General features: G+C 35.6%; 1 protein-coding gene across 1 annotated transcript in view; it reads left to right on the top strand.

The window, feature by feature from the left end:
* Positions 1-691: 691 nt before the first annotated feature.
* LOC132565019 (synaptic vesicle 2-related protein-like) overlaps positions 692-22,173 on the top strand; it is a 29,824-nt gene continuing 8,342 nt past the window's right edge. The window contains exons 1-10 of the mRNA XM_060229624.1: positions 692-917; positions 11,707-11,792; positions 11,999-12,097; positions 13,122-13,193; positions 17,596-17,720; positions 18,169-18,232; positions 19,432-19,557; positions 20,173-20,304; positions 21,211-21,287; positions 21,921-21,997. Coding sequence (XP_060085607.1) covers positions 692-917; positions 11,707-11,792; positions 11,999-12,097; positions 13,122-13,193; positions 17,596-17,720; positions 18,169-18,232; positions 19,432-19,557; positions 20,173-20,304; positions 21,211-21,287; positions 21,921-21,997 — 1,084 coding nt within the window. The remainder of the gene's footprint in view (positions 918-11,706; positions 11,793-11,998; positions 12,098-13,121; positions 13,194-17,595; positions 17,721-18,168; positions 18,233-19,431; positions 19,558-20,172; positions 20,305-21,210; positions 21,288-21,920; positions 21,998-22,173) is intronic.

The following is a 22,173-nucleotide window of genomic DNA, read 5'->3' as shown; positions in this document are numbered from 1 at the left end:
TGATTTTTTAATTTTCGTTTGTTTGAAGAGAGTCTGGACACGTTCTACAAATCTGATTTTTTAATTTTCGTTTGTGGACAGAGAGTCTGGACACATTCTACAAATCTGATTTTTTAATTTTTGGTTGTTGACAGAGAGTCTAGACACGTTCTACAAATCTGATTTTTTAATTTTCGGTTGTTGACAGAGAGTCTGGACACATTCTACAAATCTGATTTTTTAATTTTCGGTTGTTGACAGAGAGTCTGGACACATTCTACAAATCTGATTTTTTAATTTTCGGTTGTTGACAGAGAGTCTAGACACATTCTACAAATCTGATTTTTTAATTTTCGGTTGTTGACAGAGAGTCTAGACACATTCTACAAATCTGATGTTTAAATTTTCGGTTGTTGACAGAGAGTCTGGACACGTTCTACAAATCTGATTTTTTAATTTTCGGTTGTTGACAGAGAGTCTGGACACATTCTACAAATCTGATTTTTTAATTTTCGGTTGTTGACAGAGAGTCTGGACGGTTGTTGACAGAGAGTCTGGACACATTCTACAAATCTGATGTTTAAATTTTCTTTTGTTGGCAGAGAGTCTAGAGACCAGCTTGTGTCTCCCTCCTTTTAGCAGCTGTATACATGAACATAAATCAGAGCCAACACAGAATTTGGTGATTTGATTGAACATCTGACAAGTCACCATGTTTAGTCGCCTAGTGAAGTACACCAAGGGTGACACCTACCAGGACCTAGATGCAACCCAAGGGGAGAGAATTGACATGGACATCACTGACCCTGCGATGAGGGAGTTTGCAGGCCTAACCCCAACAGGAAGTAGCAGTGGTGAATTCTCCCATGTTGGAGAAGGAGGTATACTTGATATGCATCAACGGAGAGGCACTGGGTCCACGATAGAACCGTCAGAAGGTAGGTATACACTGTTTCCGTGGTGATCTTGGGATAATGCTAAAAGAGTGTTTAATGTAAATATTAGTTTTGTTTTTCCAGGATTCAAATCAAGACTTCATTATTCAGTTATCTCAATTAAAGGACTTTATTTGTTGTCTAATTCCATTTGTCGATGAGAACATAGCAATGGAATGCTTTAAAATTCAATGAAATCAATTTAGGTTTGTTTAGTTATTAAGTGAATAACAGATCTTACCCTTCAGATTAATTATGTGCAAAATTTGTTTTCTGTAATATCGTTCCATAGTTTACAGTTCAAAGTTTTTTTCCTTTTTCAAATATGTTTGATAAAGTTGGCCTTGTATTCTGTATGATTTTAATTTTTCTACCGACGTTCCTTGATGTGACAATATTATATTTAGGAGTTTTCATGAAAATTATTACTCGTTTAAAAGTGTAGGGTTTATCCTACGATCAGAATTTATGATTATAAACATGTTTGTAGGAAACCTGTTGTAAGGTTCAGAAACCATCTCCTGTGGTTGGTTTGTGTTGAAAGCTAAAATCTCAACCATTCTGTCAATGTGTTGCCATGATTGTGTCCTTGGGCAAGACAACACTTTAATTATCCCGATAGTATGAACTGCATGTGATGGGTCTTTGGAAGCTTTTCCAGTAAGATATAGCCACAAGCTACTACAGAGAGACTCTGCCTCCAGATAGCCCTAGCTGTTGATTGGGCATTCAATCCATCTGACTAACAAATGATACCATTTTAAACAAATTGTGACATGATAAAGTTTGTAAGATTAGCTAATACCTGGGTGTGATAAAGCAGTTGAATGTCTGTTTATCTAATACTGATGCACTGTTTGTTGGTTTATGCATATCATAAACATTCTTGAAAAATTCATGAAATTTGGAGATCCTTGGACTTGTCAATAAAAGGTTGTATACACGCTGTAATTGTATAGTTGTGGTATGGTTGGCAAAATTCTTCATGTTCATGAAATTTCAACCGCTAATTCAGGAGAATAAAATGTGTTTATTTCAAAAGAGATCAATTTAATAATTAGGATCACCTGTCACTTGTTTCAGATCTCGTTTCAAACACTGGCTACCTATGTACATTATAATACAGTTTGCTTACAAAATGAAGTCTACCCCAGATGTTGTTGATATTCATGGTTTTTTTTTTATAGAATTATAATTCTGACATTCTATATCATTCTTGTGATATTGTTTACTTCTATTTTGTCACTCCATCTGTCATATCCCATCAATGACAACAGCACAGAACATCAACTGGTGAAATGCAAGAACATGCAATGAATTGTGGGTAAAAATGTCACCTAAAGGAAAAGGTTGTCATTTAGTTACTGAATGTGTTAATTAGACCATTTTGTGGCCACACTTTAAAGGTTCATGGAAAAACTGATGAAGGAGTGCAACTTCTGAGAAAAAACTGTTATCCATTAGTATTGGTTGTCCACTTAACATATCTCTTTTACCATCAGAATTTTAAATCCTCTTTGATATCAATGCCATCTTTGAAAATTGAATATTTTATACTAGAGTGAACATTTCTATTGAATTTTATTATTGAGAGATATGGAAGATGGGTTGATTTTAGGATAAAAAGTGAAAACAGCTGTTACCTGTGTACAAAATAATTAACTTATCTTCTGGTTTACACTGTTAGCATTTGATATTTTCTATTAGAATCAAAGTTGGAATATGATCTACTGATGTCAACATATATATGGATTTATTAAAATATACATGATTAAATGGTTTCAGATTTCTTAAGTTCGATAACAGTCGATAGTACATGAATATGTAAATAACATTAGAGTTTGTGGCCTGTGTTGGTTTTTGAGTATCCATGGTGATAGTTTGTTGTTGTCACAGGTTCCTATGTGTGGCCTGTATTGGTTGTGAGTATCCATGGTGATAGTCTGTTGTTGTCACAGGTTCCTATGTGTGGCCTGTATTGGTTGTGAGTATCCATGGTGATAGTCTGTTGTTGTCACAGGTTCCTATGTGTGGCCTGTATTGGTTGTGAGTATCCATGGTGATAGTCTGTTGTTGTCACAGGTTCCTATGTGTGGCCTGGTGATAGTCTGTTGTTGTCACAGGTTCCTATGTGTGGCCTGTATTGGTTGTGAGTATCCATGGTGATAGTCTGTTGTTGTCACAGGTTCCTATGTGTGGCCTGGTGATAGTCTGTTGTTGTCACAGGTTCCTATGTGTGGCCTGTATTGGTTGTGAGTATCCATGGTGATAGTCTGTTGTTGTCACAGGTTCCTATGTGTGGCCTGGTGATAGTCTGTTGTTGTCACAGGTTCCTATGTCAGACAGGAGATCCCTGGCTTATACAGTAGGAATTTCCTCTACAGAGGGGCTATGAGTAGATTACCTATTTTGTCTTCAACTTTACAGATGAGATTAAACTAGAAATGACAAAGATTGCCTCTCCAATATTGATTGTGTTCAAGCTATGTATACTTCTGTGTATATGTACATGGTGGCTTACGATGTACTTACACAAATCGAATTTCCCCACGAATTCTTAATCTAACATCTGTTGAATACTTTTGCTGGGAGATATTGTTGTGCTATAGTGATAGGAGAATGTGAACAGTATTTATCATGAATTAAGACAAGGATAATGATCTACATAATAGTTATAGTGGATTTATAAAATGGTGATAGTTGTGACTACAGGTCACCTTACTAGCCTTGGCTAATTGGAATTTGTGTAGTATCCCTTGAGGAAGACTAAGCAAAGTTAAGATGATTACTGTAGTAATCTTTGGAGGTGGCTTAAGCCAAGCTGTTTATGTTGTATCCCTTCAGCTAGACTAACTCAGTCATGGTAGGCTGAGTTTTTAGACTAACTCAGTCATGGTATGCTAAGTTTCTAGACTAACTCAGTCATGTTAGACTAAGATTCTAGACTAACTCAGTCATGGTAGATTAAGTTTCTAGACTAATTCAGTCATGGTGGACTAAGTTTCTAGACTAACTCAGTCATGGTAGACTAAGATTCTAGACTAACTCAGTCATGGTAAACTAAGTTTCTAGACTAACTCAGTCATGGTAGACTAAGTTTCTAGACTAACTCAGTCATGGTAGACTAAGTTTCTAGACTAACTCAGTCATGGTAGGCTAAGTTTCTAGACTAACTCAGTCATGGTAGGCTAAGTTTCTAGACTAACTCAGTCATGGTAGGCTAAGTTTCTAGACTAATTCAGTCATGGTGGACTAAGTTTCTAGACTAACTCAGTCATGGTAGACTAAGTTTCTAGACTAACTCAGTCATGGTAGGCTAAGTTTCTAGACTAATTCAGTCATGGTGGACTAAGTTTCTAGACTAACTCAGTCATGGTAGGCTAAGTTTCTAGACTAACTCAGTCATGCAAGACTAAGTTTCTGGACTAACTCAGTCATGATAGACTATGTTTCTATTCTAGACTAACTCAGTCATGGTAGACTAAGTTTCTAGACTAACTCAGTCATGGTAGATTAAGTTTCTAGACTAATTCAGTCATGGTGGAGTCAGTTTCTAGACTAACTCAGTCAAGGTAGACTAAGTTTCTAGACTAACTCAGTCATGGTAGACTAAGTTTTTAGAATAACTCAGTCATGGTAGACTATGTTTAGCTCTGAGGATTTGGTATCAGTCTGTAATTTGCCAAGCTCACTGTGTTATCTTGGAATATTCATGTAATTTAATTGACCTTGAGTCATGTGTTTGTTTAATTTTCAATATTTCCACAACACTATTCATGTGAATTAGTGATTAGCCAAAATCAAATCAGAGATGAAATAATGAAGATGATCCGTTTCCATTAGAACCATTGAAATAGATTATCACATTTGTCTGATTGTTAAAGTGTTGCCATGGCAATAGTGTTGATGCTAGTGTCAGTCTCTATAGCCAGGAAGATGAGAACGACCTGCTAACATGCGATCACGTAACATAGGGTGCAAACCCAGTGGACCACTGTATGGGAGAGGACTCCAGTACTCTGTACAAAAAGGCTAGTGTGGTCCAGGAGTGAAAAAAATACTCCAAATTCCCCCAGAATTGAAAAAAAAAATTCTGGGTTCAAAAGACCTGTACCCTATTCCTGAGTCTGGAAGTTCCTAGACTGAAAAGACCTGTACCCTATTCCTGAGTCTGGAAGTTCCCAGTTCCCAGACTGAAAAGACCTGTACCCTATTCCTGAGTCTGGAAGTTCCTAGACTGAAAAGACCTGTACCCTATTCCTGAGTCTGGAAGTTCCTAGACTGAAAAGACCTGTACCCTATTCCTGAGTCTGGAAGTTCCCAGACTGAAAAGACCTGTACCCTATTCCTGAGTCTGGAAGTTCCTAGACTGAAAAGACCTGTACCCTATTCCTGAGTCTGGAAGTTCCTAGACTGAAAAGACCTGTACCCTATTCCTGAGTCTGGAAGTTCCTAGACTGAAAATACTTGTGCCTTATTCTTGAGTTTGGAAGTTCTTGGGTTCAAATAACCTGTGCTCTATTTTTGAGATTGGAAGTTTCTGGGTCCAAAAGACTTGTGCGGTCCGGATTTATCTACTTCACATTACATTATGTACTATAATTAGTGAGGTTCTCTTGATTGCTACAAAATTCAACATTTCAAACGGAGGTTTCTGTAAATATTGTTGTTTTTGAAGGGTTCAGTGCTTCACTTTATGGAATAAAATTGTAAATATTCTACCTTGTAAATAGTCTTTTTCATGGCATCCTTGAAGAAACAAATCTGTCTGGCCTTAAGAATTTTGTGTTTTGGGAAACTGCAAAAATTTGAAGTAATTACACGAAGAAAACAAAAATGTATGTTCAACCGTTTTGTAATGTTGGCACTATAAATAATATGTTCCAACTTGTTGTAATTCTGGTACAGAAACAATGGAGCTTATCTGTCTGATGTTGAACCCTAGCCCCTCTGAAATATTTGTGTGTTATATTGTTATTCTGGTACAGAAACAAGGGAGCTTAGCTACCTTATGTTGAACCCTAGCCCCTGTTAAACATTCAATTGATGGAGGTGACAGGCAGTACTGACTCTGCATTTAATTCCTTGTTAGAGCAGTGGCCGTGATCAGAGTTGGACAGCTATAAATATATCATTAATATAAACGATATTAGAATGGACGTGTTTATTCATTGGTTCTGGATTGCTGCTATTGATTAAGACATATCCCCCTGCCTTTCCTTATTTCCGAGCGTCTGTATGTTAACCAGATGGACGTTCTAGGAGTTGTGAGGACAGCTTTGTATTGATCTGTCCATTTTTCTTCTCTCATACAGACGGAGAGTCATTTTGTACCAAACAGCTGTTGTCAGGTAGAATCTACAGATGATCTTGCATCTTCATTTCTACGCTAAATAAAAAAAGATTTTGTGATGTGAAAAATAGACCAGTACATTTATCATGATATTTTAAAAATTTTTAATGAATTTGTGAAATAGATGATTCATTTTGTTTATGCCTTTACAGAATAAAGTATCCATGGAAACATTTGTTGAGAATGCTTTTATTGTCCCATAAAACTTTTCATATTTGTTTAGTTTCATGAATATCTCAATTCCACCTAAAATAATAAAGATATATTTCAAAGCTTAGAACTTAAACCCACTGTTTACAAGCGAAAATGATGACGAAAGTATCCTCGCTTTACTTAACACAGTGTTGAAACTGCTTTTACAAATTTCTTAAGAAATAATGTATAGAAATGTCAATAATTTTGAATGAAGCTTTCCCGATTTAGTTAGTATGAGTCTATTGGTTGTGTGGTAAGTTGAGACAGTAGATGAAAAAAATTAATTATTTTATTGTTAAGAATATCTCCTTGTTTATCCAGCTGTAAAAGCAGAGATAACATATGAAATCCTATTCTGTTCACGACCTATGGAGTAGCAACTCCGATTATTGTATATGTAGAGTGTTAGATGAGATCAAGGTTTTGGATCATTGGCGCTAGCGTTTGAATATTTCTGTAGCTGAATCTATGAGACCTTTTTTACCAATCCTTAGAAGCATCTGGTCAAGGTCATGTTAGATATCAAATGTCAAAGCTTTCCACTTTCCTGTTTTAAGATTTTCGAAAGTTACCAGTAATAATTTAATCACTGTTGATACTGACATTAGTGCTTCATGGATGGAAATCTCATTTAAATTTTGGATGGTTTTTGTGCAGGAAAGACACACGCTAACTCACGCAACATTTAACAGGATTGATTTGACATACATATATGTCTTAGACAAATCCTTATCCAACCACACATTTTTCCAGTTTCATTTTTGCAGGTAGAATTGATATAACTGTTTGAAGATAACTGCCATTTTCTATAAGATTGAACTTTCAGAAGTTATTATGTTATCTATATTGGATTTTATATCCAGATTTAGATGTGACCTATCGAAGTATATCTACTGTGACTTTACCGTACGTCGATGCCACCCCGGGCCAAGGTGACACACAGCACATGTTGTCTTTGTAGGGATCACAGAACTAAACGCTACAGTGTTATCCTGTTTGATACAATTTAGGTCCATTTTATTGATCAATGCTTTTTGGCACTTGATGAATCACACTGATTTAATGTAGTAAAAATAATGATAAAATACAATGAAAAGTATTTTTGGTACCGGTTGTTGTAGAAGTGTGCTGTAATTTGTAGATACATGTGGTGGGTGTGGTTCTGTGGTCCCTCTGTAGCTATAACTGAACTCTATCACTCATTAGGGAATTTCTCACCATAATAGTGGTTGATTACAAAGGCATGCAAGCTTACAAAGGCATGCATGGTTACAAAGGCATGCAGGGATATGCACTGACAATTTTCCTTGATGTCTGTCTTAAACAAAGTCATAAAATGAATGCAGTAATAGTTTGAAGCATTAAAAAAGTTCATGTTAAACTTAATTTTTAACAAAAGATAAAAAGAATAAATTAAACTTCCTTTGAAATATGTTTAATATACTGATATGGTAGAGAAAATTGGATTGATATTCAGTTAAGAGTCTTCATTGTAAAAGTTTGAAAATTTAAGAAGTATCATAACAATGTGTAACTATAGTAACTATATACCAGGTATATAAGGGGAGTTTTTGACCTACAGGTGTTGGTAGAATAGGTCCAAAAACTATCAAATTACAAGACTGTTATGAAATAAGAAATTATTGTGGATTTCAGCCATCTTTGTAGTCAACCACTTAGGTTTTATTTCCATGTGTGAATGAAGGTATTCTAACACAGCATACAGACATAAGGCCAGTCAACCATACAGTATTTATTTCATGTGTGAAAGAAGGTATTCTAAGACAGCATACAGACATAAGGCCAGTCAACCATACAGTATTTATTTCCATGTGTGAAAGAAGGTATTCTAACACAGCATACAGACATAAGGCCAGTCAACCATACAGTATTTATTTCCATGTGTGAATGAAGGTATTCTAACACAGCGTACAGACATAAGGCCAGTCAACCATACAGTATTTATTTCCATGTGTGAAAGAAGGTATTCTAACACAGCATACAGACATAAGGCCAGTCAACCATACAGTATTTATTTCCATGTGTGAAAGAAGGTATTCTAACACAGCATACAGACATAAGGCCAGTCAACCATACAGTATTTTCTTCCATGTGTGAATGAAGGTATTCTAACACAGCATACAGACATAAGGCCAGTCAACCATACAGTATTTATTTCCATGTGTGAAAGAAGGTATTCTAACACAGCGTACAGACATAAGGCCAGTCAACCATACAGTATTTATTTCCATGTGTGAAAGAAGGTATTCTAACACAGCATACAGACATAAGGCCACATATTAACTGCTTAGGTGTAGGTGAAGTGCATTCTGTTACCATGTCATATGATTGATTTTGAGTTATCTAACCTTTATATTATTTACAGGAGAATCACCTGGTTGTTTAGATCAGCATAAGCCCTTACGGAAAGTGTGGGGGAGGGCTATTGGAAAGAATATAGTATTCATAGGAATTTCTACCAAATTGAAATGAGTATTGGTGGGCTTATTACCAGACATGGGCTTATTACCAGACATTGGCTTATTAACAGGAACTTATTACTTCACACGGGCTTATTACCAAACATAGACCTATTACCACAGGCTTATTACAAAACAGGCTTATTAACATGGGCTTATTACCAAACATAGACCTATTACCACAGGCTTATTACCAAACATAGACCTATTACCACAGGCTTATTACCAAACATATACCTATTACCACAGGCTTATTACCAAACATATACCTATTACCACAGGCTTATTACCAAACATAGACCTATTACCACAGGCTTATTACCAAACATAGACCTATTACCACAGGCTTATTACCAAACATAGACCTATTACCACAGGCTTATTAGCAAACTTAGACCTATTACCACAGGCCTATTACCAGTCATAGACCTATTACCACAGGCTTATTACCAAACATAGGCTTATTAATTAACATGGGCCTATTACTAGACATGGACTTATTATCATGGGCTTATTACAAGACATGAGCATATTGCAGGATTGATATTGTGACTGTACTGATGTCTGTATTGCTGTGGCATTTTCAATTGTACAACAGTTAAATGTTGTGTAGGTATTTTATACTGATCCACTGTAAAGTCTTTCTTGTGTTTCTTAATCTTTTTTACAGAAAGATTTTATCATGTTTATTGGATGTTTTTTATCCTGGGGCATCAGGTTGAGAAATTCTCAGTGCTGCTTTGATCTATTAAGAAAAGTTTTAAACATTTTTCATTCATGCTCATGTGGTGGCAAAGATCAGCTTATATAAACTATTTATTCAACCTGTTGTTTTTAATCTGCTCCTCAGCATTTATTTATCTTTTTTATTGAAAAGTCACAGTTGATGGTTTATAAATTTCTACAGTTAAATGAATGAGTTCCTATTGGTCAAAGGAGCATGGTCAAATATGTAATGAGGTATTAGGCCTCACTGTTGCTTTATCTCTGGTGGGGCGTGAACTATCTTGGTTAAAGGCATTGGAGATGGGGATGATGAAAAAACATATTAATGGCTGGACTCGTTCCATATAGGCTGATGGATAGGAGTGAAAAATCAGACAACGATTGACACCTCTTTATTATACCTCTTCACTTGCTTGCTGGCCAGGACGATACAAGCCATGGTTGACTCCAGACCTGGAGACTTCTAATTATCTCTTGGTCAGAGTAAGGGACTAGTCGAGATACACAGCCTATCACCAGCCTTAGATCTTGGATTATTGCCAAGATGATCAATTGTCCCTGGGTTCAATGCTGCTTATTGAAAATTAAATTTTATAATCAAGAATAGATAATGAAATTAGAATGGTTAAAAATCCCATCCCAAATGTAATCATATGTAATACACAATTGCTAGACATTAAAAAAACAATGACAATCATGTTACTCTGTAGCATTATGATGTGTCCTTGTTATTTCCTGTGATTAAATGAGGATGCTTTGCTAACAATATACTAGTGATTAACATGTGCCTACTAGACCTTGTAGTTTTTGTATACCCTTGATAATGTTATTTTGTATTGTTCATGCAAAACATGGCATAAGATATCTGATTTATCTTTGACTTTCATTTTCCTGACTCTGTGCAGCAGTTACTGTTGTGTGTTATCTTATATATCTGGACTTTTGCACCACGTTTGTGTGACTAGAGTGATAACTGGCACAGAGGAATTTTGAGAGAGATGATCATGTTGATTTTGTAGTCATTCCAGCTTATGTATTTATAGATAAAACGAGGTGAAAATTATTACAAATTCAAATTGACAATCAAATTAACAAACTTTTGTCTTAATAAGGCATTGAAAAGAATCATCTGTCCAGTTAAAAAGTGAAAAAGAATATATATTTACATATAGAAAAAATGTCACTTTTACGGGAAAGTTAAGGATTGGTTTTTTTTTTTTGTTGACTAGGATTGATGTCTTTTGAAATAATTTTTGGTTCTGTATAATAATCCCTGAACATGATGTGTCTTCATCTCATTGTGTGTGGTTTCTACTGTTAAAGTACATAATTTTATATGTAGATTGTTATTTTGCTTACTAGGATTTATGTCTACTGAGATAATTTTTGTATAATAATCCCTGAACACGAGGTGTAACCATCTCATTGCGTGTGGTTTTTATAGTACACAGTAGGTTGTTTTATCATTAAACCAAAATGGGAGATTTTTTATGGAAAAAAAAATAATAAATATTCAGGGTTTTATTTAATTAGATGGATGATTATGTTATGAACTATGAAGAGATTCATAATGAAGCTGTGATAATTGATATATTTACTTCAAATATGCTTCATACTGTTATATAATATTTAATGCTTAAGCTTAGCTTTCTTCATGTATGATATAAATATATTACCTCCAGGCTTATATCAGTAATACTGTTCCACCCAGTTCCGTTCTGTCCCAAATCAATATCACACCTTGAGAAGGTATAATACATGTATCTGATAGTAACTGTCAACTTCTACACCTTGTCATAATAAGGGGGTTATAGGTCAAGGTTAAACCAAGGTCAAACATTGATACTTATTATACATGGGAGGCATTTATGTCTCCAAGACATTTTCTAGATTTCTAATTTGTCAAGATAAATTCCAAATTTGAAAGGTATCATACCACATGTTAAAAAAATGATTTTAATAATTGAATGCTGAATAGAACAGACATGATTTTGTTAAAATTACAAACCTAACAGAACACTTCTTGCCTTTTTGACAGAAACATACAGCATACAGCAGGCTATCGACAACATTGGCTTTGGGAAGTTCCAGATTAAACTCTCCATCCTTACAGGATTTGCTTGGGTATGTACACACAAATGTACCAAAATTTATTCACTCATAAACCATAACATCTCAGAAAAGTTTGAATGTCTGAGTTGAAGGCTCAAGGTCAACCATTAGTGGATTTGTATTGTTGATGATGCCTTGCATAACAAAGCTGACATGGTAGTATTTTTTTCTTATTTTGAAAAGTTAATAATTTAAAGTTTACAAATTATGTTTCACAGATGGCAGATGCTATGGAGATGATGATACTTGCCATTTTGTCTCCAGCTTTACACTGCGAATGGCAGCTAGAGAGCTGGCAACAGGCCCTCATCACCACGGTAACACACTGACCTGTTATTGACCTCTGATTTTATACAGAATAACATATATACACATTGATAAATATTTCAGAAAACACTCTAAATCAGAAATCGTATGTGATGGCCAAAAACCAACTATATTTCAGGTTAAAACATGCTGTGCTTGTTATTTAAGGAAATGTGTTATTGGTGTTGTAATATGAGGAAGAAGAAGGGGATGGGTATCAGGATGGGATAGGGATTGGGATTGGGTAGAGAGCTGAGGAAAGGGATGATGATGGGGAGAGTAAAGGGGATGGGGATTAGGATGGGGATGAGGAAGAAGGGGATGGGACGGGATGTGATGGGGGTGGGGATTGGGATGAGGAAGGAGAAGGGGATGGGATGGGGGTGGGGATTGGGATGGAGAGATGAAGCTGAGGAAAGGGATGAAGATGGGGAGAGTGAAAGGGGATGGGGATAAGGAAGGGGAACAGGATGGGGATAAGAATGGGGATGAGGAAGGAAAAGGGGATGGGGATAGGGATGGGGATGACGATGAGGATGGGGATGGATTTAGGGATGGGGATGGGGATGAGGATGATGATGGGGATGGGGATGATGATGGGGATGGGGATAAAGATGAGGATGGGGATAGGGATGGGGATGGGGATGATGATGGGGATGGGGATGGGGATGGGGATGATGATGGGGATGGGGATGGGGATGGGGATGATGATGGGGATGGGGATGGGGATGGGGATAAAGATGATGATGGGGATGGGGATGGGGATGGGGATGATGATGGGGATGGGGAGAAGGAAAGAGAAGGGGATAGGGATTGGATGAGGATAGGTATAGGGATGGGAATGGGGATGAGGAAAGGAATTTGGGAAGTGAATTGATATTGAAATGGGAATGAGGAGGTAGATGAGGTTTGAAAATTGGAATATTACATACGACATGTGAATACACTATTGTGATTTTAGAGACAGTTTGTTATATACATTATTGACAGTTATTAAAACAAAAATGATGTGTGTTTTGGTATATTATGTTACAGATTGTGTTCTGCGGGATGTTCTGTAGTTCAAGTTTCTGGGGTAGCGTGTGTGACAAGTATGGTCGTAGATCTGTGAGTATCCAACAACAAACAATATATCATATTTTTCAGATTATAAGCCTTTTTTCCTCGCCAGTTGGGAGTGTAGCTTATATACCGGTGGGGTTTATATGTAAATAAAAAATAAAACAGCAGGATGAAAAAAACAAAAACAAAAAAAACTGGAAAGGTAGCAATACCTGCCCATATACTGGTGCAGCTTATAACCTGAAAAATACAGTAGGCTCTTACATAATTAAGGAAATTTGTATCTAATTAAAGATTTTAAACCATAGTAATTGGTTGTATTTTGTCTGTATCTGAAATGTGTTTCACAAACAGACCAATATGCATCACTACATTCTGTAAAAAAAATGTGTGCACTATTAAAACCACTGTTTCGTGTAGAGAAGTTTCATTGCATCAGGTATTTAGTTGTGTTAGAGATAAACTTCAGGATAAGTCTCTGTAAAGTTTAATTATAAAGGTGTTTAGTTGTGTTAGAGATAAACTCCAGGATATGTCTCTGTAAAGTTTAATTGTAAAGGTATTTAGTTGTGTTAGAGATAAACTTCAGGATATGTCTCTGTAAAGTTTAATTGTAAAGGTATTTAGTTGTGTTAGAGATAAACTTCAGGATATGTCTCTGTAAAGTTTAATTGTAAAGGTATTTAGTTGTGTTAGAGATAAACTTCAGGATATGTCTCTGTAAAGTTTTATTGTAAAGGTATTTAGTTGTGTTAGAGATAAACTCCAGGATATGTCTCTGTAAAGTTTAATTATAAAGGTGTTTAGTTGTGTTAGAGATAAACTCAAGGATATGTCTCTGTAAAGTTTAATTATAAAGGTGTTTAGTTGTGTTAGAGATAAACTCAAGGATATGTCTCTGTAAAGTTTTAATTATAAAGGTATTTAGTTGTGTTAGAGAATAACTCCAGGATATGTCTCTGTAAAGTTTTATTGTAAAGGTATTTAGTTGTGTTAGAGATAAACTCAAGGATATGTCTCTGTAAAGTTTTAATTATAAAGGTATTTAGTTGTGTTAGAGAATAACTCCAGGATATGTCTCTGTAAAGTTTAATTATAAAGGTATTTAGTTGTGTTAGAGATAAACTCCAGGATATGTCTCTGTAAAGTTTAATTATAAAGGTATTTAGTTGTGTTAGAGATAAACTCAAGGATATGTCTCTGTAAAGTTTAATTGTAAAGGTATTTAGTTGTGTTAGAGATAAACTCAAGGATATGTCTCTGTAAAGTTTTAATTATAAAGGTATTTAGTTGTGTTAGAGATAAACTCAAGGATATGTCTCTGTAAAGTTTTATTGTAAAGGTATTTAGTTGTGTTAGAGATAAACTCAAGGATATGTCTCTGTAAAGTTTAATTGTAAAGGTATTTAGTTGTGTTAGAGAATAACTCCAGGATATGTCTCTGTAAAGTTTTATTGTAAAGGTATTTAGTTGTGTTAGAGATAAACTCCAGGATATGTCTCTGTAAAGTTTAATTGTAAAGGTATTTAGTTGTGTTAGAGATAAACTCCAGGATATGTCTCTGTAAAGTTTTATTGTAAAGGTATTTAGTTGTGTTAGAGATAAACTCAAGGATATGTCTCTGTAAAGTTTAATTATAAAGGATTTAAAAACGTATTCTTTTGATGTGTGTTCATATCATTTCAGAAAACTGTGTTATGGTTAAACACTAAACAAAATGTTAAGTAATAGATATTGACTGTAGCTTAACAGGAGGTGGGGGGAGGGGGGTTAGAATTATTCAGGTGAGTTTTAAGTGAACTGTATCCTAACGATCAAGGGAAACTGGTCATTGGTAATCATCTTGTTTATGGAATATATAAATAAAAACAATTGCCAAACAAGCTTTAAGCTTATATCAATCGCTGTTGTAGGTCAGGATGGAAGAACACCTACAGTGTTATTGTGAGGGGAAACCAAGATATTCATATGTGTTCTCCCTGTTATAGGAGCTGATTCTGTCTGATACTATACATGTATGATTTATAGGAGCTGATTCTGTGTTCTCTGTCTGATACTATACATGTATGATTTATAGGAGCTGATTCTGTGTTCTGTCTGATACTATACATGTATGATTTATAGGAGCTGATTCTGTGTTCTGTCTGATACTATACATGTATGATTTATAGGAGCTGATTCTGTGTTCTGTCTGATACTATACATGTATGATTTATAGGAGCTGATTTCTGTCTGTCTGATACTATACATGTTCTCTCTGTCTGTCTGATACTATACATGTATGATTTATAGGAGCTGATTCTGTGTTCTCTCTGTCTGATACTATACATGTATGATTTATAGGAGCTGATTCTGTGTTCTGTCTGTCTGATACTATACATGTATGATTTATAGGAGCTGATTCTGTGTTCTGTCTGATACTATACATGTATGATTTATAGGAGCTGATTCTGTTCTCTCTGTTCTCATATGATTTATAGGAGCTGATTCTGTGTTCTCTCTGTCTGATACTATACATGTATGATTTATAGGAGCTGATTCTGTGTTCTCTGTCTGATACTATACATGTATGATTTATAGGAGCTGATTCTGTGTTCTCTCTGTCTGATACTATACATGTATGATTTATAGGAGCTGATTCTGTGTTCTCTCTGTCTGATACTATACATGTATGATTTATAGGAGCTGATTCTGTGTTCTGTCTGATACTATACATGTATGATTTATAGGAGCTGATTCTGTGTTCTCTCTGTCTGATACTATACATGTATGATTTATAGGAGCTGATTCTGTGTTCTCTCTGTCTGATACTATACATGTATGATTTATAGGAGCTGATTCTGTGTTCTCTCTGATACTATACATGTATGATTTATAGGAGCTGATACTATACATGTATGATTTATAGGAGCTGATTCTGTGTTCTCTCTGTCTGATACTATACATGTATGATTTATAGGAGCTGATTCTGTGTTCTGTCTGATACTATACATGTATGATTTATAGGAGCTGATTCTGTGTTCTGTCTCTATACATGTATGATTTATAGGAGCTGATACTATACATGTATGATTTATAGGAGCTGATTCTGTGTTCTGTCTGATACTATACATGTATGATTTATAGGAGCTGATTCTGTGTTCTCTCTGTCTGATACTATACATGTATGATTTATAGTATGATTTATAGGAGCTGATTCTGTGTTCTGTCTGATACTATACATGTATGATTTATAGGAGCTGATTCTGTGTTCTCTCTGTCTGATACTATACATGTATGATTTATAGGAGCTGATTCTGTGTTCTCTCTGTCTGATACTATACATGTATGATTTATAGGAGCTGATTCTGTGTTCTGTCTGTATATACTATACATGTATGAGTTATAGGAGCTGAGTCTGTGTTCTGTCTGATACTATACATGTATGATTTATAGGAGCTATACTATACATGTATGATTTATAGGAGCTGATTCTGTGTTCTCTCTGTCTGATACTATACATGTATGATTTATAGGAGCTGATTCTGTGTTCTCTCTGTCTGATACTATACATGTATGATTTATAGGAGCTGATTCTGTGTTCTCTCTGTCTGATACTATACATGTATGATTTATAGGAGCTGATTCTGTGTTCTCTCTGTCTGATACTATACATGTATGATTTATAGGAGCTGATTCTGTGTTCTCTCTGTCTGATACTATACATGTATGATTTATAGGAGCTGATTCTGTGTTCTCTCTGTCTGATACTATACATGTATGATTTATAGGAGCTGATTCTGTGTTCTCTCTGTCTGATACTATACATGTATGATTTATAGGAGCTGATTCTGTGTTCTCTCTGTCTGATACTATACATGTATGATTTATAGGAGCTGATTCTGTGTTCTGTCTGATACTATACATGTATGATTTATAGGAGCTGATTCTGTGTTCTGTCTGATACTATACATGTATGATTTATAGGAGCTGATTCTGTGTTCTGTCTGTCTGATACTATACATGTATGATTTATAGGAGCTGATTCTGTGTTCTCTCTGTCTGATACTATACATGTATGATTTATAGGAGCTGATTCTGTGTTCTCTCTGTCTGATACTATACATGTATGATTTATAGGAGCTGATTCTGTGTTCTCTCTGTCTGATACTATACATGTATGATTTATAGGAGCTGATTCTGTGTTCTCTGTCTGATACTATACATGTATGATTTATAGGAGCTGATTCTGTGTTCTCTGTCTGATACTATACATGTATGATTTATAGGAGCTGATTCTGTGTTCTGTCTGATACTATACATGTATGATTTATAGGAGCTGATTCTGTGTTCTCTCTGTCTGATACTATGTATGTTCTCTGTGTTCTGTCTGATACTATACATGTATGATTTATAGGAGCTGATTCTGTGTTCTCTCTGTCTGATACTATACATGTATGATTTATAGGAGCTGATTCTGTGTTCCGTGTTCACCTGTTACTTCGGTATCCTTAGTGCTTTCTCACCGACCTTTATATGGATGCTGATCCTAAGAGGACTTGTAGGCTTCGGTATAGGCGGAGCTCCACAGTCGTACGTATTAAACAATATAATTTCCCTCCAGAAAACAGTTCAAAGATAAAGGTGTAGAGATGAAAATACATATTGGCAGTAAACATCATGTAGTCAGTGTAGAGATATATTATATTGACAGTGTAGAGATATATTATGTTGACAGTGTAGAGATATATCATGTTGACAGTGTAGAGATATATCATGTTGACAGTGTAGAGATATATCATGTTGACAGTGTAGAGATATATTATGTTGACAGTGTAGAGATATATTATGTTGACAGTGTAGAGATACATGTTGACAGTGTAGAGATATATCATGTTGACAGTGTAGAGATATATTATGTTGACAGTGTAGAGATATATTATGTTGACAGTGTAGAGATATATTATGTTGACAGTGTAGAGATACATTATGTTGACAGTGTAGAGATACATTATGTTAACACTGTATACTTTGTTGACAGTGTAACCCTGTATGCTGAGTTCCTGCCTTCATCATCGAGAGCAAGATGTGTAGTGTTAGTTGAGGTATGTTGATTCTCAAAATTCCTAAGAATGTCAGAGTTTATTGTTTAGAAAAAGATCCTTATAGTTATATCAAAGAGGAAAAAATCTCCTCAAATAAAATCATTGTTAATTGTGATTATTTTTGTTAAAAGTAAAGATTAACTGCAAAATGTTGGTACTTCTTAACACAACCAGTAGAAGATTAGAGTGTGATGTTTTGGTGACTACACGGTAACCTTCATCTTATAACACAACCAGTAGAAGATTAGAGTGTGACGGTGACTACACAGTCACCTTCATCTTATAACGCAACCAGTAGAAGATTAGAGTGTGACGATGACTACACAGTCACCTTCATCTTATAACGCAACCAGTAGAAGATCAGAGTGTGACGATGACTACACAGTCACCTTCATCTTATAATACAACCAGTAGAAGATTAGAGTGTGACGGTGACTACACAGTCACCTTCATCTTATAACACAACCAGTAGAAGATTAGAGTGTGACGTTTCAATGACTACACGGTCACCTACATCTTATAACACAACCAGTAGAAGATTAGAGTGTGACGATGACTACACAGTCACCTTCATCTTATAACACAACCAGTAGAAGATTAGAGTGTGACGTTTCAATGACTACACGGTCACCTTCATCTTATAACACAACCAGTAGAAGATTAGAGTGTGACGTTTCATGACTACACAGTCACCTTCATCTTATAACACAACCAGTAGAAGATTAGAGTGTGACGTTTCAATGACTACACGGTCACCTTCATCTTATAACACAACCAGTAGAAGATTAATGTTCACCTTATCAACCCAAACTAAATGTTGGAAAATGTTGAGTCATTTGATCTACCTCCATTGACTATCGTATCTCTTACACAACCAGTTGATGGTCCTATTGCCCGATTATGTGTTGATTGGGTGTTAAGAATGTAATGATAAATAATAATAGAACTCCTTACCTGCATACTGAAGTGTCCTCACTTACTAAGGTCTTACTGTCCTACAGACAACCCTTAAAATTTTACACAACAGAAAATGTAACTGAAGATTGGGAAAATTTTCTTTGGTCATTTTCATGAAAATTCTTTGGTATCAGAAACTTATGTCAAGAATTACTCTAAAGAAACTTCTGGGGGAATAAACAGACGAGTTGAGGACGTCTTATACTTTAGCTTCGATTACAAATATTTGTTTACCTTTACAGATATTCTGGGCTATTGGTGCTTGTTTTGAGGTGCTACTGGCACTCGTAGTCATGCCAACACTAGGCTGGAAATGGCTGCTGGGACTCTCTGCATTGCCATTGTTGCTGTTTTCTCTTTGCTGTTTCGTAAGTGACCGTGTTATATAGGCAGTCAAATTGTACCTATTTGGCAATAAACCCACTCATATTTATTGAAGTTTCATTAGAAGAGTTGACAAATGATATATCATTTGGCAGGATACAGGTAGGATACGTAAACCACCAGAATTGAATATTGCTTTATTTTTTATGTTTTTAACGTTTCACAGGGCAGTAGTACTGTACTATTTCGAAACTGACTTCAATCAGTAAAAAATCATTAAATTTGCTATATTTTGTTGGAATATTAAATATATAGACTTTATTTTACAACAATTGTGAAACTAGTTATTTCAACTGATATTAATCACTCTTGTTGGCCTGGATGTAAGTGTTGAGGGATCTTATTGTGGGAGGAAACCGGAGTACCCGGGGAAAACCCACATGGCTGGGCAGGTACCCCATTACCTTTTCACGTCCCTGTTGGGAATTGAACCCCGGACGGCTTGGTGAAAGGCGAGTGCATTACCACTGCGGTACCCGACCACAGTTGGAATATTACTTAGCAATATTAACAACTTTAGATAAAAGTCCATTTCATGTTGCTCATTAAGCCTTTAAAATATACAATGGAGAGCATTGATAGAGTTGTTTCTCTTGCAGTGGTTACCAGAAAGTGCTAGGTATGATATGTGTCGCGGCCAGCCTGATAAAGCCTTAGCCACACTAGAGAGGATTGCTAAGGAGAATGGCAAGCCCATGCCACTGGGCAGACTAGTGGAACCATCGATGAAAGTAGGTACTGTTGGTGAAGATGTTGTCTTTATACTGTCACATGACAAATGATAATGGCATGAATGAAATGTTTACAGCACAGCATGCGGAAACAAAAAGAAAAAAATTCTCATAATGTTCTATAAACACTAGCATCCATTTACAGTGTTTTCTGGGTTATAAGCTGCAGCTTTTTTCTTCAGTAGTTACATGTGCAGCATATATGCTGATGCATTTTATAGTTGGATTAAAAAAAATCCACAGAATGAAAAATAAAATGAAGAGTACTTTCTGGACATTGATTCCGGACCAGTATGTATTTCGGAACAGCCATTTTGTTGAGGTGTATCACATACACTATTAACCTGCATGACTTCACACCCTGATAATTTCATGTCACAAGTTCAATAATTGCTATTTTGGGTTTTTTTTTAACACCTTAAAAAATAAAGGACTTTCTGTATAGAATTCATTTGCAAACTTACATTAACATTGACAATGTTGATAACTTTCATGGTCTGTTATATCAACAAATTTTGGTAAACATAACAATCACCACATTGTAAGAAAGGGTGCGGTTTATGTTCTGGTGCGTTTTATTTGTGGATTAGATAAAAAAGAAAATTGCTAAAAGCTACCCTTGCAGGTTATACTCGGATGCGGTTTATAGCCTAGAAAACACGGTAAATTAAATTTTCTCTTTGTGTAAGGAAGAACCTTATAAAGTTTTTACATCTTACAATAAGCCTTAAAGAGCATTTGCTCGATAGGAGAGCAGAAACCCTTTACTGAGGCCCTTTTCAGAAGAAATAATTCTTTTGCTTCAGAAGATGGGATTTCTTGTGCTGGATGTTTCTAAAGTTGGCTGAATTCAACACCAATTAATCACAACGTATAAATTAATCATCTTTTGATCGTCTGTTGTAGGCTACGAACAGAGGAAGTATAAAAGACCTGTTTATACCAGAATTAAGAAAAACTACAATACTTTTATGGGTTATATGGTACGTAGCTAAAAATGACTCCTGGTCCAGAGGACTTGGTCGTTATCTGTTTCTTATTTGTCATGTCCAACTCCACAACTTTTTCTGTTAAATGCTTCAAGTCAAGAAAATCATGTAGAGTTAGATCAAATTTGATCCAGAGTTTTACTGTGTGAAGACAAATCAATGTGTGCGTACAGTGGAGTATGGTTCTGAATTTCTTTTGGGTAAAAGGGCAGGGCTCAATAGAGAGGAAAAAAATTCTGTCCATATTCTTTCATATCCATGAAATGAATTTAATCTTATGCTAGAGTCTCAATTCAAGTGAAGAGAATGGAATTCAGTAAAGATTCAAGAACTGCCCTTACCCACCCACCAACCCCCAAATTAAGTATAGGTAGAGGAACCCCCAAATTTAGTATAGGTAGAGGAACCCCCAATTTTAGTATAGGTAGAGGAATTGCCTTTATCTACCCTACACTCCCACACCCCCCACCCCCACACCAGGTTTGTTCAGGTGGAGGAACTGCCCCTAATTTATGGCAGTCTTAGGTGAAGGGAAAATGTTGTACATGTATAACCCTGATAAGTGGGGCCCAATAGGGATGATAAAGGATGTTTGTGTTCTTTAACTAACACCTTTTATTCTTGCAGGTTTGTGTCAGCTTTCTCCTACTATGGTATTGTTCTGATGACTACAGAATTATTTGAAATCTCTGATGGTTGCCATGGTAAGTGTTTGTTAGCCTTGTATCCATTACAAAGTTAGAAATGTGTTAACTCCTACAAAATTTCTATACTAAAAGCTCCTGACTGTGTGCTTTATTGATGAAAACAACTGACAGCTCCAGCTAAATATGCTCTGAAATCTATCAGACCTTTTCCTAAAAATTAATTCAATTTATGC

The sequence above is a fragment of the Ylistrum balloti genome, unplaced genomic scaffold (assembly GCF_031769215.1).
Source record: "Ylistrum balloti isolate Yb309-2 unplaced genomic scaffold, AGI_CSIRO_Ybal_v1 Utg369688, whole genome shotgun sequence".
Classification (NCBI taxonomy): domain Eukaryota; kingdom Metazoa; phylum Mollusca; class Bivalvia; order Pectinida; family Pectinidae; genus Ylistrum; species Ylistrum balloti.
The sequence above is the reverse complement of the archived record's forward strand: the minus strand, read 5'-3'. Positions and strand labels throughout refer to the sequence as shown.